Here is an 18,038-nt window from a genome sequence, read left to right on the forward strand (position 1 = left end):
TTAACATTATGGACACAGAAAACTAAGCAGTGATCACTAGGAGGCAGCATCTGTTCACAAAGACCAGCTGAGCCTACATACCTACTGAACCACAATAGTGAGAGTAGGGCCAAGAATATTTAAAGTATTTCAGGTAATTATAATAAAGGTGGTCCACAATGAATACTGGGGCAAAATTGGGTTTACAGTTGTATGTGAAACAATTTATTTTTGTATTATTATTTATTAACATTACATTCTTTTTCACATGAGCTATAAACCTACTTTTGCCCCGCCCTGTATATGAAGCTTTGGAAATAGCCTTGATCATTTAAGTATTTCTTTCAACTATGCTTTTGATAGGTACTTGAGAGAAATTTTGAGATTATACTTTGTGCAGATAAGGCAGTAAGGAGTACAAAGACCCGGTTGAATTAGAGTCCTATTACAAGTGACCTCTTGTAAGGCGCCTAACCCTATTTAGCCTCAGTTTTGCCATATGTAAAATAGTCACTGTTCCAAGCACTTAACATCACAGCTGGCACATGGCATGCATTCAATAAACACTATGTACTAATTTTGAAGGAGACGGCCCAGAATGCATTATATTGCCAGTTAAAGACTGACTGCTTTGTAACTTTGGCTACTACACAAGTAGTTTTGGATCGCATTATGGATTGTTTCCTTTCTTGTCCATATAGGGGATCTTTTGTGATACATGCCTGAGAAAAAATGTTGACATAGCCTATATTTGCATTAAATACTACTTAAAAGTTCTTATATCTCATGAGGTTAAAAATTCAAATTTTAATAAGATGTTAAAAGAGATGCTTAAAGCAAATATTAATAAAAGTGTATCTATAATATCTCTTATTCTCTGGCATCAAGATTTGTACTATTTAAGCCAAAATTGTTAGCATGTAAGGCCATTTATCAAACTGTTTTAACATGAAAGCAATATTTTAAATTATTATTTTAGATAGTATCTTTTCAGTTAAAAAGAAACAGATTAAGTCCTTTCTGAAGTTAGTTGCCATTTGCAAAATGCTTTAGTGAGAATACCATGCCAAGAAAAATTTGACTCATTATTAAGTTGGGTTTAGATAGTACCTGAGTCAGAAAGCACAGAAGTGGTAATTATAGGTTAAAAGTGATTTGAGCCTCCTTTATAAGAAACTCTCAGAATAAAAGTCTCATTAAAGAATATAAAAAATTTACCACTGCATATTAATGATACCATTTATAGTTATGTTTCCCTTACAGTGCTTTTGTAAAAGATATCAACTTGAGTTGGTTGAGCATAAAAACCTACCATGTGCACCCAGGAGTAAAGAACTGCATGTACATTTTCATTTATTTCCTCTACCAATCAATAAAGACAACAAACTCATACTTTGGGAATGATTTTTCTGATATCAACCAAGAAAATACATCTTTGTAAATCATTTTTTACTTCAAAATGATACATCATATTGGCAACTCATTACTGTGAGGGAGGGGGTCTCTGGTTTGTCTATTGGTTTATGTGTAATTTGTTATATCACATATGTTGGGAAACCTCTGACTTTGGACTTCATTTATAGTTAGAATACATTTCTCTTGTCAATTGAGCTGCCTTTGTTCTTTTACTTGATAATTGGAATTAGTTTACCAATTTAAAATATCTTATCTATAATAATAAAAGCATAATATGCTAATGAGACCAGACAGCTGAATGACCTTCCGGACATCATTCCAGAAGTCCTTCCGGACAAAGCTGTGGCAGCGGGGGCAGAGGCAGAGGTGGTTAGGGGCAATCAGCCAGGCAGGCAGAGGCGGTTAGGGGTGATCAGGCAGGCAGGCAGAGGCGGTTGGGTTGATCAGGCAGGCAGGCAGGCAGAAGCGGTTAGGGGTGATCAGGCAGGCAGGCAGGCAGGCAGAGTGGCTAGGGGTGATCAGTCAGGGAAGCAGGCGAGCAGTTAGGAGCCAGCAGACCCAGATTGTGAGAGGGATGTCTGACTGCCAGTTTGGGATCGGGCCTAAACTGGCAGCCTGACATCCCCTGAGGGGTCCCAGATTGTGAGAGGGTGTAGGTCGGGCATGCACCGGGCCTCGTTTAATCTAATAGTCCCTAATTAAACTTGCCGGTTTTGCTTTGCCCATTTTACATTTTTATTACTAAATTGATCATGAAGCCTAACACTACAACACCCAAATATTTATGGATGGCCAAAACTAGCTGATCTTTTAATGGTCCCAGAGAAGCCCTGAACATCAGAACATCAACCAAATTATTCTGGGAGATGGTATTTGATGACCAATGAAAAAAAATGCTCAACAGTTATCTCCTTAACAAGTTTTGTTTTTGTTAAACAGTGAAGCTAGCTATTTTCTTCTAAAAAATGTTTTGTGAACCAAAAAACTACGTCTGTAAGAGTTTTATTAAAAATTATGACCTAACCTTAACCGGTTTGGCTCAGGGGTAGAGCGTCGGCCTGTGGACTGAAAGGTCCCAGGTTCAATTCCAGTCAAGGGCATGTACCTTGGTTGCGGGCACATCCCCAGTGGGAGGTGTGCAGGAGGCAGCTGATCGATGTTTCTCTCTCATTGATGTTTCTAACTCTCTATCCCTCTCCCTTCCTCTCTGTAAAAAAATCAATAAAATATATTTTAAAAAAATTATAGCCGAAACCGGTTTGGCTCAGTGGATAGAGCGTCAGCCTGCGGACTGAAAGGCCCCAGGTTCGAATCCGGTCAAGGGCATGTACCTGGGTTGCGGGCACATCCCCAGTGGGAGATGTGCAGGAGGCAGCTGATCGATGTTTCTGACTCTCTATCTCTCTCCCTTCCTCTCTGTAAAAAATCAATAAAATATATTTAAAAAAAAAATTATAACCTAAATTGAAAAAATAGACCCCAGAACTCGTAATTATATATCATCCTTCTTGAGCTTGTATTGTTTAAGCCAAGGATCCAGCCTGCCAGTGAATTGTAAATGAAGTTTTATTGGAACTCTGCCACACCCATTCATTATTTATTATCTATGGTTGTTTTCATGAGAAGCTAGAACATAGACCATATGGGCCCTCAAGAGTTTGAAGTATTTACTACCTGCATCTTTACACAAAAAGCTTGCCAATAGCTATTTTTAACACTTTTATTAAAAATTTTAATTGTTAAGAATGTAAATATTTTTCCTGTTGTTTTTTTTTTTTTTTTTTTTGGCCTAAACACGGGTTGATAATCTTTGTGGACTAGCCTGGATATCTAAATACTACTTATAACATTGTTTCTATGGATTCTTTAAAATATGTAATCAACCAATTGTACAAGGAGTTTTAGAAAACAGCCTATTTGTAGATGAGGGGCATTACTTGACTCAAATAACCAACCAATGATAGGCCTGAAATGTTCTAGAAGTCAGGTTTACAGTACTTTTTTTGAAATCAGGTTTATGGAACCAGTGTCATAGAAAGTTGTTGACAATAATAGTAAGCACTATTTCGACACAAACTTAAAGTTTATTTACTCACATTTATAAACAAAAAACTCCTCTAATACTAATAATTCCACAATTCTTAAAATTAAGAACCAAGATAGCTTTTAATACTATATGGCATTAATTTTTTCAGATAATATACAACTTTGTTATAAGCATTTTTCCTTTTCTCAACCAAACACATTTTACCCACACTTCTAAAGTGCGAGGGAACAGCCCCCAGAGCAGTGCAATAAATGAGGGGGGGGGGTCAGATAACTGGAAAGCAAGACTTACCTTCCTGTGACGTGTATCCTGCACTGTTATTGGTGGTATTTTATGCTTGAGTTATACAGCACACACATTTCTCTTTTCAACTAGTTTTCCATAAAGATTAAAATACAAAAAAATTTTTCTAAAAATTCTCAAAATAATCATTACATTTTCACACTATTTAATGGAAAAATAAAACCAAGCTACCAAACCTATGATTTAGACAAAAAAATCTTTATTCAATAAAATGTAAAAATATAATTTACATATCATATCACAATTAATCAATACAGTCAAAATTTCACAATTACACATTTATAAAAATTCCACACATCATCCTCAGAATAATCAGTTTCTGTACAAAGATTTACAGCTGTCCAATGTATGTAATTTTTCCTCAGTGTGCTACTGAGTTCAGAGGTTCTGCTCGAATATTCCCCAAATCAAGCGCAGAATCTGTTTCTTCATCAATTTCTCCAATGACTGCACTGCAATTAGTTGAGGAGAAAAAAAAGTCAGTTAAAACAATCTCATTTCTGAATAAAACTGAGAGGATCAAAGTAAAAAGAACTACTTAATTTGAAAACCAAACTTTCCATGAAGTAACAAAACTCAAAAAGAAATCATTGGAAGGCAACGTTATTACAGGAACTAATATTAAAGGACATATTTCATGTAGTGTGATTCAATCATAAGTTTTTAAAGAAAAAAGACACAAATGGGATAGGTACAGTATAAAAGCCCAAAACTTCCAATCCTATGATTTCAACTCTAGGAACTGTATTAGGGAGGTCTGAGAAGAGGGGAGAATCACAAAATCACTACTAAATAAGAAAATAAAGCATCTTTTACTTAAATAACTGTTAGATTTGATAGAGCAATTGAATCAATACCCTTCTCCCCGGGAACTGGCTTTTCAGGCCATTTCACTATGGACATTCCCTTTGCTGAAACCACATTTCACTTGCTGCTACTACATTCCATTATCTCCCCTCCTGGTATGCATAAAGAAGTCTCCGCCCAGGAAAGCCCGCCAAAAGTCCTTTAAAAGCCGCTGACTCCTGTCACTGGGGGCTGGAACCATCCAGGCTCAGCCACTTGATGTGCGGATAATCGAATAAATTCATAATCCCTCAACATTTTGGCCTCGTGCATTCCTCCTTCAGCGACCTACCAGTAATGTCAATGAACTAAATCCATAAGGGGTGTATAATATTTATTAGTAACTAGTAGCCCGGTGCACAAAAATTTGTGCACTGGGGGGGGGTGGGGGGTGGGGGGAGAGTCCCTCAGTTATTAAACATTTATTGGCACAACACTGACCACACTGGTGGTGGTGGTGTCAGAATGTGTTATATTATGCAGATGAAAATCTAATATTTAAACAGTTTTGATGTAGATATTTTCAAAGATAGAAGAATTGTCCCTGTCAACTATTTTAGTTGATTTATACCTTCACTAATTGTCATCATTGCAAAATTTTCAGTCCCCATATGGATTGCTGGATATAATAGGTCATGTGCTATCCCAGTCCTTTGTAGCCTTTGTTACGTTAAGGACTCTAGTTTTCCATTTATATTTTAACACTGCTCTCTCTGTTCCGTATCCTTCCAATGAAAAGTGGAGTTGGGTTGCAGCACAGGAGAGAAACTCAGAAGGGGAATATTGAAGTAATGACTGCAGTAGAAGAAGAGGGAACCTATTTCCCTGGCCATAGGCGCTGGCGCCCTGGACCACAGGGCTGGCAGCTTCTCCGGGTGGCTGCAGCCTGGGACCTCGGGCGGATGGCTTGTCTGTCTCCTGGGCTGCAGCCAGCCGCAGGCGCTGGTGCCTGGACCAAAGGTGGGCGGCTTCTTCTTCTTCTGTGCTTCCAGGGAGGGCAGTCAGTTATGTGTATATGTGTGTGCATGCAAACATAGGCGTGTACACGTGTGTATATGGAAATCTGCTGGGCAAGTCAAAACCATAGAAGAGATGCCCCCTATCTCTTGAATCTTCCAGAGATATCCCCCACTTTTTTATTCTATCACTACTGGAGAGTCAGTATTTGCAGCCAGCCAGCGACTCTCTCAGTGTCTATTTCTGACTTCTTCTTTCCCTGTCTGTCTTCCAACGCCTAATCATAATTCCACCTGGATGCATCATTTTTACTCCCAATATGCTGTATAGAGAAGGAGTCAGGATGCTGTCTTCCCATGAATAGTACTCAGCAACAAACCAATTGCATTTTAGTTGGGCAATGCACCTACCCACCCTTCAAATCCCTTCCACCATGAATTTCAGTTTCCCTTTTTGTTTGTTGGATTGTTTTGCTGCTCCTTCTCCTCACCCCACCATCCTTGGATCGTAATGTAAAATTCTTTTACCATGTCAAGAAATTATTAAAAATACAGGTACTTCTCCGAACACCAGCCGGGGGGGCAGTGATCCACCCAGCTCTTGCCTGCTGCCTGGGTTTCCGATCACCGTCAGCGGCAGGCGGCTTCTTCCGTCCTTCCCCTTTTACCTCCCAGCATTGTGCTTATGTATGCAAATTAACTGCCATCTTTGTTGGCGGTTAACCGCCATCTTTGTTGGCAGTTAATTTGCATATCACCCTGATTAGCCAATGGGAAGCATAGCGAAGGTACAGTCAATTACCATGTTTGTCTATTATTAGATAGGATTGTCATGATTTCTCAGTTTGCTTGATTTAAATTCAAGAACAAAAGTAGTTTTTTATATACAAAAATAATAGGAGCAACAAGTACTTAGGTACCTAACAAAATTATTTTTATGTGATTGGCTATTTACAGCCAGTAAGTTTTCCCATGATTAAACACAAACATAATTTCATTAATGCTGTGCTAAGTAACAAAGCCATAGCTTTCTAGCTGGATATAGTTATTGTTACATCTAGACCAAGAGACATGTGTGAAACATTATCCCACTAAAAATAAATTGTTTAAATTTGTTTGGTTTTAATGAGAATAAATTTTTTTTAAAATATATTTTATTGATTTTTTACAGAGAGGAAGGGAGAGGGATAGAGAGTTAGAAACATCGATGAGAGAGAAACATCGATTAGCTGGCTCTTGCACACCCCCTACTGGGGATGTGCCCACAACCAAGGTACATGCCCTTGACTGGAATCGAACCTGGGACCCTTCAGTCCACACGCCTACGCTCTATCCACTGAGCCAAACTGGTTAGGGCGAGAATAAATTCTTTATAAATGAACTAGAGGCCCAATGCACGAAAATTCGTGCAAGAGTAGGCCTTCCTTCCCCCCGCTGTTGGCACCAGCTTCCCTCTGGCACCCGGGACCTGGGCTGGCTTCCCTTGGGCCACCTGCAGGTACCCGGAACTCAGGTTGGCTTCCCTCTAGCCCCAGCTTCATCAGGAAGGATGTCCAGAATAATGTCTGGAAGACATCTGGTGTAATTAGCATATTACCCTTTTATTAGTATAGATACCTTCAATACAGAATTTGCCCAATTTTGCTTTAAACTTCAGTTCTCTAATAATGAAAAGTACTAAACGCTGGGGAAATATATTGTTTTCTCAAAATAAAACAAATCAAAGATCTCAACTGTACCCTTAAAAATTTAGCATCATTTAAAATCCTTATGGAAGACAGTGGGGTGCTGGTAGTTTTAAAACCAGCTTTCCAAAGAAAAAAATGGGAGGCTGGTTTACAGTATTTACTGACATCCACAGTGCAAATACTCCCGCTATACCCGATATCAAGCTACCAACAAGACATTATCAACCAGCTTACAAAACTGAAAACACAACAATCTGCTTTCAAAAGCCAGTATAAGCTGGCTTCAGCACCACTGGGTCTACAGCAAAGATCTACATTTTTTTAAATTGCAGTTCAAAAATATTTTTTAATGTAGGAGAAAGATTCTTAAAATCAATTTTTATGCAGAGCCGCAATATAAAAAATCAGTGTGTTCTGGTCAGGGGACCTGGGCCCCCTTTCCTTAGCCTTCTTATTTTTTATAGCTCACTTTATAACTTTGCACCTAATAGTCATCTCTAAAATTTATAAACCCCTGATTTAGATTAAAAATCCAGTAATTTATCCATCCAAAGATGATTTTCTTAAAATAATTCAAATGAACGGTATTCTTACATCTTCTATGTCCTACCTGTCCCCACAAATAATGTGAGATGCCAATATATCTTTTGCTGCATCCCAGCCATGTTTTAAATCTATACAGTACTCACTAGAAAACTGATTCAACAATCTTTTAGCTGCTATAATGCACTAATACAGTAGCTACTAGACACATGTATTGAATTATATTTAAATAAAATTTAAATTCAGTTATTCAGCCACACCAGCCACTTTCCAAGTACTCAGAAGCCATACACGGCTAGTACCTACCTTAGTGGTACCTACCTTAATGCAGATATATAGCATTTCCACCACCCCCACCCCAAAAGGTCTACTGAACAGCTTTGTTCTACATTGTTGCAGACTTTTCTTAAACTGCCACCACTACAATATATCTTCTTAAACTGCCCTATCAGTGTGTCACAAATTAACTGAGACCACAGCATTAACAAAGCACATACTTAGCGTGCCAATTATACTAAAAATTTTTTTTAAATAATACATACTTGTTTATAAATTCAGCTCTATTTATATAACAGGAATCATTTAAAATTGTTCATGCAAAATATTTCAAAGAAAGTTTCAAACCTTAGCTTTGGTACCCTAGGAGTACTAGTATATTTATATTCCTCTGAAACTAAGAGGAATTTTGGAAGAACATTCTAAGAAGCCTCCCTAATGAATTATTCAGTGTAAGTCGAGGCCCTTTCTGAACCCTATCCAGACCACTTAACTATTAAAAATATGGACAAATCTCAGTAGATAAAAACCTCCTCTCCCCATAGCAGGGCAGTACACCTATAGTATATTTAACCTGCCTTAAAGAAGACACATTTCACTTACACGTTGTCACCTCTTACGATGTACAAGCCTAGTACCACTTGTTCCACTCCCTGTGAAGAGCTGAACACTCGTTCATGGCTTTCATCCAAAATCAAATTAATGGTCTGGTCAAAACCTTTCAGTGTTCCCTGTAAAAAGAAAAGTTCAAGTATTCAGGTTTACCTGAATGTGTAAATTTAACCAGACAATAATTTTAGTTGCTAGGTCCTCCTATAGAAATATAAAAGTCCACTGTAAAATATAATTCCTCTTTATAATTAACAATATTCTGGCACAAAACTTACCTCTTGCTTTTTTTTTTTTTTTTTTACTTTTTTTTACTAGATGTTTCCTGCATGGTTTGTCTCCTCAGTCATCGTCCACAGGACTCTGAGAATATGCAGGCGCAGACTCAAGGCCTGGCTTTCTCTCCAACGTTGTGGAAAGGGACTGTACATCACGGGGCAGCACGGTCCCCTACGCCACCTGGACAGAGCCCGGGGAGAGTGACCTCCCGGGGTATCCACGTTGGGCTACCTCTTGCTTTTTTTAAGGGGTAAAAGAAACTACACCACACATTTCATTAGTGTGCAGAGTTGTTTAGACTTACAAAGGACACCAATGTACCAGTGTATTTCCAAGAAAGTAGCAGAAAAGCCCATCCAGGAGCTAACATTCTAAAGACACAAACTAAAACAAGTGAAATTCAAGGGAAAATTATACAAGGCTGGGCAAAAGTAGGTTTACAGTTGCTTATATGGAAAAATATATCATACAAGAATAAACTGTTTTGCATCCTCATGAGTGTAAACCTACTTTTGCCACCCTTGTGTGTGTATATATGTATGGAACCATATATACCAGCTATTGCAATGTAGCAGTATCACTTCATGCAACATACTACTACTAGACTTGTGCCAAACACACTGTACATATTATCTCAACTAATCTTTTCCTTTAAGTACATATATTTATTCCCACTTCAGAGAAGAAAAACCGAGGCACAGGGAGATTAAGTAATCTCTCAAGGTTTCTCAGGTAGAAAGTAGCAGAGCTAGGATGTGAACCATGAAAGGATAGCTTCAAAGACAGAAAAGTGAACTACTATACTACTACGAACAAGCAAATATAATTCACATTCTTAAGAGATTCAGATAAGTCCCATAAAGATGTATAAACTTCATTAGATGTATAACTGTTCTTAAGTTAACACAATAAATGAGTACTTTACTATTTTGCAGGAACTGTTCTAGGGGCCTCACATGCATATAGTTATTCAATCCTCCTATTAACACAATAAGGTAGATACAAACATGACTGCAATAATTAGAACCAGACCTTGAAGGAAATATACAGATAAAGTTTTAATGAAAGACTTCTGATTTTGAATAAGGAAAGATATGAGCATAGCACAGCACAATAACTCGAGGCTATTCAATTTTTTGAAGAAACATTAACTTATATTTGTTTGGTTGTTTAAATCTCTGTAGCTCCCTATTGTTTCATGTTTTGAAAACCAAGATATATAAAATCAGAATGAAATAAAGAGAAAACAAAATATGGAGTACTGTCTATAGTAAACTAATTAGCAAAGTTATCACACACATACCTAGCATTTTGGCTTCATTTTACACATAACTGTTCTATCAAGTGTATCATGCATCAAAGAAATGCAGAACAGCTGAACTTTAGTACTCAAAATGTTGTTTTTAAATAGCTTCCCTTCTTTCATAAAATTAAAATAATTTCCCAATTCACTACATATCCTTTTAACAATAGAAAAATTTAAACTCGATGTTTTTGCAAAACAAAACAACTACTTGCAAATATGTGTTAATAGCAGAAGGCTTCTTGAAGTGTTGAGATTAAAATATTTCAAACTGTCCTTGACAAAATATAAGGTGAGGTGACCTAAAAGAAAACATTATTGTTCTCTTGATTAAGGAAATAAAGCCCAGATTGGATCTGCCACTTGATTACAGGCGACTCTGGGAAAGTGACTCACTTTTTCTGAACTTGGTGCCTAACCTAGAATACAAGGGTAATTCTTCTCACCCAGTTGTCCTGAAGATTAAATGACAATATAATTTAATAAATGGCAAAATCTAAAACTCTGGTAATCTTCTAAGGACCTACTGAGAAAAATCACAAGAATTAAATAGAAAACAAGAAACAAAAGCAGAATGGAAAAATGAGAGATTAAATTATATAAATTAGATATGGTTAGAATATAGAAAGTTTAGTAGCCTTAAAACTTTTTTGAAAGCAAACAGCTGTATGAATTATAAGTGAAGAAATAATTAAATAGCCAAAAATTATAGAATAAATTTCTCAGATCAAGGAAGAGGTCAAGGAGAGAATCCCAAATTTTTCTGGAATTAAAGGGGATACTGTGATAAACAGACACATGAGATTAAATAAATTTAGGGTCAATCATCATAATGTGTCCTACAGAAGAGAGAGGTCATACAACCTCAGAATAGTCAAAGAATATTAGCACCATACACACCTTAAATGTTCCATATATGTAGTATGTTAATCATAAAAAAAGATTCTAAGACGCATACACAAACTTTCAAAAAAATATATGATTATGTAGTGAATATCAGAGCACTGACTGGAAAAGGAAATAAAAATTGGAACAGATAAATATGAAATACAGACAGATATCTGCATACTAGACTAGATGCTCTCTGAGGGCAGAATCTATTATTCACTTTAGCTTTTAGAAGCCTTTAACTTATATTCAAATTTGCTAATAGAGAAAAAAATACTACATTCACAACATAAAAACTTAAAAGTTTCTAACTCCTCCACTTCCTGGTGATGATTAGACAATTAGAAAAGGAAAAAATAGAAAAAGAAAAATCCTTTTCTGTATGTGATCAGGGTAACCTTTCAGGAAAAGAGCAGAGTCACAGGAAAACTGTAATGCAGGTACAGAATAACACTACAGCGCCTAGGCATCACAGGTCAGGGCTCCTACAGAAAACCTTGCAACCAATAAGCCTCCAAGAAAGCAGAGGATGAATGTGCCAAATACTCACCACTATCATCCTCCCATCCGAAGTAATCACAGCAACAGTTCCTGGTAACTGAGTCAAGGAAAGCATTTCGCAGGGAATGCAACCTGAAACCTTAGAACCTGGTGAGGAAGTGGTTGGCATCGCTGGGGGAAAAGGTGACAGAATTGAGAGACAGCTATTCAACACACACACACTACATGCACAACATAAAAACGTGAAGTTTCTAACTCCTTCAACTCCTTGTGGCCATTAGAAAAGGTAGAGACAGAAAACGAAAACCACCGTCCGTATGTGACCAAGCATAACCCGTCTGTCCCAGAGCAGCCGGGATGTGCGGTCCTCTTTCCATCTGGGACCTCGGACTCGGAGCAAGGCACGCCCCCCTCTCCCAGACCTGTGTTCTCATCTCTAAGCCTAACATGGATTCGGGCTCAATTAATGCTGAGTGATTTCCAGCGTGAGAAGGCACTGTCTTCCAGGACGTGGCTTCTGGAATTGAAAAGAAAAGCTGTAATCACAGGAATAAAGGTGCTTTACAGCATTACGTCTTGAGTATTTCACTCCCCCCCACAATGTAGCCTTTCTGCCCCGAGGCTTTAAGACTGTCAACATGCACAGAGCACAGAGCGCTAGGCGACCTCCCGGAGGCTTTCTGAAGTTCCGTGTCCCCTGCGACATTTCCCTTCTATCCACAAAGAGGTTGAGACTTCAGGTGGTAAAGGGGCAGGACAATGAGCAAAGCCCACGAATAAAACAAGTGCAGCCCATGGGTTTACAACAATATCGTCATCGGTAGGATGACTGTTCCTTTTATTCCCAAACTTCACGGCCCAGGCCCTAGGGAAGTAGGAAGGATGAATAAATCGATGACTTCCACAGGCAGGGAAGAGTTCAGAATAATCACATGCCTTAAAGGTTAAAATGAAAACGGCGCCTTGGGCCCACAAGAGCCGCGGGCGCGGGATTGGTGGGTCCCGGATCCTTCACCCCCCGAACCCGGGTCACGCAGTGGCCGGAAGTCCCAACCGCCCGCCGCCTCGGCCCAGGCCCTCTCCGGCCGAGCGTGGGCCTCCCTCACCGCGGCTCCACCAGCGCCGGCGGCGGCCGCCAGAGGATACGGTTGATGTAGTTCTCCAGGGCGGAAGTCATGGTGCTCGGCCGACACTCGGGGCAGCGCAGAGGCGCGGGCGGCAAAAGGAGCTGAAACAGCCCCAGCAGCCCACTAGCCGCCCACAGCAAATACCGCGAGAGTTCCCACACCGTGGCCTCCGCGAATCAGAGACGGAGAAACCAGCCCACCGTACCCGTGAGGCCAAGCGGCGCGAGTTTCGTGCGCGTGCGCAGTAGTTGTCCGCCGATTTCCCGGGTGGTGTTCTCTGAAGCCGCGCGCCGCCGAGGCTGGCGGGTGGCACGGCTCATCGGGGTCGGAGGGGGAAGATGGGGTCGGAGCGTGAAAGTGGGAGAGCGAGGAGTTTCCCAGCGGAGGGAAAGGCGTGGGTGGAAGGTACTAGGGGAAGGTGTTGAGGGAAGACAGGGAAAACGGAATGAGATGAGTGCTGTTCTGTGAAATGTAGGCGCCGGGAGCTGGAGTCCCGCCTTCCCCCACAGGGGCCGACAGTCTTTTGGAAGCTGGATGGCCTGGGACTGAGATAAACACACCGACAAAAAGCAGGTTCGCGTATTCTGCAGTTGCCTCTAAAAGTGCTCCAACTTGGCGGCGTTTTTTATTCACTCATTTTAAGAAATTGAAGCCAGATTGGAAAAGGTGTGTGAGACTCCCTTAGGAGCTATGGCTTTATTTATTTTTTTTATTTTTATTTTTTATTTTTTACAAAATCTCTGATTTCAGTTAGGCTTGTGATTCCTTAACTGAAGAAGAATTGTGGGTTTGAAATAACTCTTGCAGTTTTCTTCTGAAAAGTGAAGCATCTGTTTTCATCACAGCGTTCCCACAAAATTGTCTGCAGGTCACTCCCAAATGGTTAATATTTCATATACTAAAACGTACTGTGATCTGTTCGAAACCACATATAACCAGGAACACTTATGGTACATGTAATAGGACAGGCACTCTGTTAGGGCAGTTGCAGCGAGAGCAAGGCAGTCAGTGCCGCTGGTGGCTCCAGGCACAGGGGCTCGCCAGCAGCTGTGGAGCCTGCGAGCTCCACTCTGTTGTTTGACACCGGTGTCCGCAGGGGCCCAGCTTTCCTGTGTGCCTGGGACATGCTGTATGGCTGGCTGTGTAACTTCTGCATCTTGTCCTCCGGCCTCTCTCACGATTATGTGAGCTACTCAATATCCTTTAATAAATTCCTTTTCTGCTTAGATCAGCTCAAGTTTGTCTCTGGCTTCAGACTGGCAACCAAGAATTTTGACTTAGGAATGTTCTGGTAGTGCAGTATTACTGAGCTACAGTGACCTTAAAATATTCTTTTGCTCATTTAGCTTCTAAATTTTTTAAACTAAAAATAATTTTAACTAAACCCTCTTCATACAAGTCTACTTTAAAATTCTAAAGTTTTGTATCATGATTTTACTAATTACAACGAATGTAATTTCTGCCACATAGTTGTTTTTGTGCTTTAAATATATTTTCATTAAAATCTTGGAGCTACGGATTTGACACATCAGTTATGGCAAAACCTATACCCATGATCAAACCCATCAGCTGACTTCATTTTTTCTTTTCAAAAAATGTTTACCTTATTGTTGACAGTATTACAGATGTCTCCCATTTTCTCCCATTATGCCCCCCCACTCACCTAACCCTCTCCCCACCCCAGGCCTTCCCCTTTCTATTATCTGTGTCCATGGATTATGCATATATGTTCTTTGGTTAATCTCTCCCCCCCCCCCCCACCACCCCCCTAAGTGAAATCTGTAATTCTGTCCAGGCATCCATACCTCTGCACTTATTTTTTTCGTCAGTTTATTCTGTTCTTTAGTTTCCCCTTATAAGTGAGATCATGTGATATTTGTCTTTCTCTAACTGGCATACTTCGGTTAGCATAATAGTCTCCAGTTCCATCCATGCTGCCACAGCTGCATAGTATCCCATTGTGTAAATGTACCACAGCTTTTTTTTAATCCACTCAGCTACTGTTTCCAGATCTTAGCTATTGTAAATTGGGCTGCTATTAACTTAGGGGTGCATATATTCTTTCTGATTGGTGTTTCAGGATTCTTAGGATATATTCCCAGAAGTGGGATTGCTAGGTCAATGGTTCCTCTTTTTGAGGAACCTCCATACTGTTTTCCACAGTGGCTGTGCCAGTGAGCATTCCCACCAGCAGGGTTCCCTTTTCTCCACATCCTCACCAGCACTTGTTGATTTATTGATGGTAGCCATTCTGGTAGAGGAGAGGTGATACCTCATTGTAGTTTTAATTTGCAACTTTCTGATGATTAGTGACATTGAGCATTTTTTCATGTGTCTGTTGGTCATCTGTATGTCCTTTTTGGAGAAGTGTCTATTCAGGTCCTTTGGCCATTTTATAATTGGATTGTTTGTCTTCCTGGTGTTAAGATGTATGAGTTCTTTAAATATTTTGGACATTATTCCCTTATCAGATGTATCATTGGAAAATATTAGTTTCCCTTTTCATTTTGTTGATGGTTTCTTTTGCCATGCAGAAGCTTTTTAGTTTGATGTAGTCCTAATTGTTTATTTTTTCCTTTGTTTCTCTTGCTCTAAGGGATGTATTGGTGAAAATACTGCCATGTGAGATATCTGAGATTTTACTGCCCATTTTTTCTTTTAGCATTTTTATGGTTTCATGATTTACATTTAAGCCTTTTATCCATTTTGAGTGTATTCTTGTGTATGGTGTAAGTTGGTGGTCTAGTTTCATTTTTTTCATGTACCTGTCCAATTTTCCCAACACTATTTACTCCATTGTGTGCCCTTACCGCCTTTGTCAAATATTAATTGAGCATGATGGCATGGGTCAATTTCTGATGTCTCTGTTCTGTCCTATTCTTGTGCCAGTACCAGGCTGTTTTGATTACAATGGCTTTGATATATGATATTGTGATCCCTCCAACTTTGTTCTTCTTGCTCAAGATTGCTGAGGTTATTTGTTTTTTTGTTGTTGGTTTTGTTTTTCTGTATATATTTTGGAATATTTGTTCTAGATCCGTGAAATATGCATTGGTGGTTTAATAGGGATTGTATTGAATCTGTAGATTGCTCTTGGTAGGGTGGACATTTTAATGATGTTAAATCTTCCAATCGATGAACAAGGTATATGCTTCCTCTTTTTTTAAATGTCTTCCTCTATTTCCTTTTTCAATGTCTTATAAGCTTTCCAAATACAGGTCTTTTACATCCTTGGTTAAGTTTATTCCCAGGTATCTTATTTTTGTTGTTGTTGCAATGGTAAGTGGGATTGTTTTTTTATTTTCTCTTTCTGAGGGTTATTTATTGGTGTATAAAAATGCCATTGATTTCTGGGTATTAATTTTGTATCCTGCTACTTTGCCAAATTTATTTATTAAGTCTAGCAGTTTTTTGGGTTTTCTGTACATGTGCAATATCATGTCATCTGCGAATAATGACAGTTTTATTTTCTCCTTTCCACTTTGGATGCCTTTTATGTTTTCTTCTTTCTGATCACTGTGGCTAGGATTTCCAGTGCTATTTTGAATAGGAGTGGCAAAAGCAGACATCCCTATCATAAGGGAAATGCTTTTAGTTTTTGCCCATTGAGTGTGATGTTGGTTGTAGGTTTGTCATATGTGGCCTATATTATGTTGAGGGACTAACCCCTCTATTCCCATTTTGCTGAGAGTTTTTATCATAAAGGGGTGCTGGATTTTTAGCTGACTTCATTTTTCCCATTTAAGTATATATGTTACCATGCATTCTCTGAGAACTGTTGGAAAGTCAGTCTCCCATGAGCCTTGAAGTTCCCTGTACATCCTGGGTATGCTTCAAATGCAAAGTTGTCATTATTCTTTACTTGGGCCAATTGTATGTCCCTTGTAACTCAGTTTCTAGGCAAACAGGTGTATAATAATACACATTTTCCAGTTCTCTCAAAACTACTTCATTGTGCTTCAGTGACTTTCCGTTATTGATATGTGCATCTCTGTTTGAGGTTTTTTTCCAGAACCCTATCTATTTGTGGCAGGCTAGAAGTGCTAGGGAATTAGCACTCTTAGGGAGCAGTCTTCAGTGAGTGGCAAGGTAGGTTTATAAATATCTGAGCCCTTCTTCAACTTGGTAGAATAATTCAGGTGGGATATCTCCAGTGTTTCAACATAGTAGCTGACTCAATAGTGCACCTCTAATGATTATCTTCCTTTCCTTGTAACACTTCTATACTCCTTTACTGGTTTTCCCTAAACTACTTGCATTTGGATTCTTGTCCCAGGGTCTGTTTTTAGAGGAGATTCAAACTAAGATAGCATGAATACTTCCTTTCAAAGGGATCTGTATCTTACTTGAGTTTGAGGGTATCTGTAGCCTAACCCCAATTCTTGTCATCATCTAATATCACTAGATCATCTTTTATATGATGCAAAGGAGGATATAAGATTTTTGCTCCCCTCCATAGGTCTATACAGGCCTCTATAAATAACTCTAGGTAAGCAATAACTGCTACCACCAAAGTTGGTTTAAATGGGTTGTTTACTAAAAAAAAAACAAAACAAAATACTTGTTTATGGTAGAACATAGCCAGGTTGTTGCACTAAAACTTCAGTGAGGCCCTAACCCAGCCGTGGGCAAACTACGGCCCGCGGGCCGGATCCGGCCTGTTTGAAATGAATAAAACTAAAAAAAAAAAAAAAAAAAAAGACCGTACCCTTTTATGTAATGATGTTTACTTTGAATTTATATTAGTTCACACAAACACTCCATCCATGCTTTTGTTCTGGCCCTCCGGTCCAGTTTAAGAACCCATTGTGGCCCTCGAGTCAAAAAGTTTGCCCACCCCTGCTAACCGGTTTGGCTCAGTGGATAGAGCGTCAGCCTGCGGACTCAAGGGTCCCAGGTTCGATTCCGGTCAAGGGCATGTACCTTGGTTGCGGGCACATACCCAGTGGGGAGTGTGCAGGAGGCAGCTGATTGATGTTTCTCTCTCACTGATGTTTCTAACTATCCCTCTCCTTTCTTCTCTGTAAAAAAATCAATAAAATATATTAAAAAAAAACAACTTCAGTGAGGCTCAGTGACATAGCAATAAATGAAGTTCAGAAATGACTCAGTTATCTGACTGTAGCACAGCAAGAATTTATTTAGTGGTGTTAGGGTAAACTATGGGGAATCCCTCATTAAGTCTGAAATGGTATCAGTTGCAAAGAGTGAACCCACTATTCAGAGCTGTTCTGACCTGCTGATTCCTCCCTCTGGGGGGATGAGATCCCCCAACTC

At 39.3% G+C, this 18,038-nt stretch overlaps 1 protein-coding gene, 1 long non-coding RNA gene and 1 pseudogene across 3 annotated transcripts in view; 1 reads left to right on the top strand and 2 right to left on the bottom strand.

The window, feature by feature from the left end:
- Positions 1 to 3,924: 3,924 nt before the first annotated feature.
- On the bottom strand, positions 3,925 to 12,933 carry LSM8 (LSM8 homolog, U6 small nuclear RNA associated). Its single transcript, XM_006099977.3, has 4 exons — positions 12,781 to 12,933; positions 11,684 to 11,724; positions 8,658 to 8,785; positions 3,925 to 4,197 (listed from the first exon to the last, which is right to left on the bottom strand). Exons 1-4 carry the CDS (start codon positions 12,809 to 12,811, stop codon positions 4,107 to 4,109), a joined length of 291 nt encoding a protein of 96 aa, XP_006100039.1. The 5' UTR covers positions 12,812 to 12,933; the 3' UTR covers positions 3,925 to 4,106.
- Positions 8,980 to 9,168, bottom strand: LOC111828186 (annotated as a pseudogene).
- A 362-nt stretch (positions 12,934 to 13,295) lies between the features above and the next one.
- Positions 13,296 to 18,038, top strand: part of LOC111828183 — a 39,049-nt gene continuing 34,306 nt past the window's right edge. The window contains exon 1 of one of the 2 annotated variants that reach the window (XR_002831966.1): positions 13,296 to 13,427. This is a non-coding gene — a long non-coding RNA (uncharacterized LOC111828183). Of the gene's footprint in view, positions 13,946 to 18,038 lie in introns of both variants that reach the window. The other variant, XR_002831965.1, reaches the window with a different exon arrangement.

Source organism: Myotis lucifugus, unplaced genomic scaffold (genome assembly GCF_000147115.1).
Source record: "Myotis lucifugus unplaced genomic scaffold, Myoluc2.0 scaffold_293, whole genome shotgun sequence".
NCBI classification, from domain to species: Eukaryota; Metazoa; Chordata; class Mammalia; order Chiroptera; family Vespertilionidae; genus Myotis; species Myotis lucifugus.

What these genes read in the sequence shown, in the direction of transcription:
- LSM8 (XM_006099977.3), bottom strand. Translation starts at nt 12,811, where the DNA reads ATGACTTCCGCCCTGGAGAACTACATCAACC. An exon ending in CCTGGAGAACTACATCAACC is followed by an intron (nt 11,725 to 12,780) that starts GTATCCTCTGGC and finishes CTCAGTTACCAG; the next exon opens with GAACTGTTGCTGTGATTACT. An exon ending in CGGATGGGAGGATGATAGTG is followed by an intron (nt 8,786 to 11,683) that starts GTGAGTATTTGG and finishes TTCTTTTTACAG; the next exon opens with GGAACACTGAAAGGTTTTGA.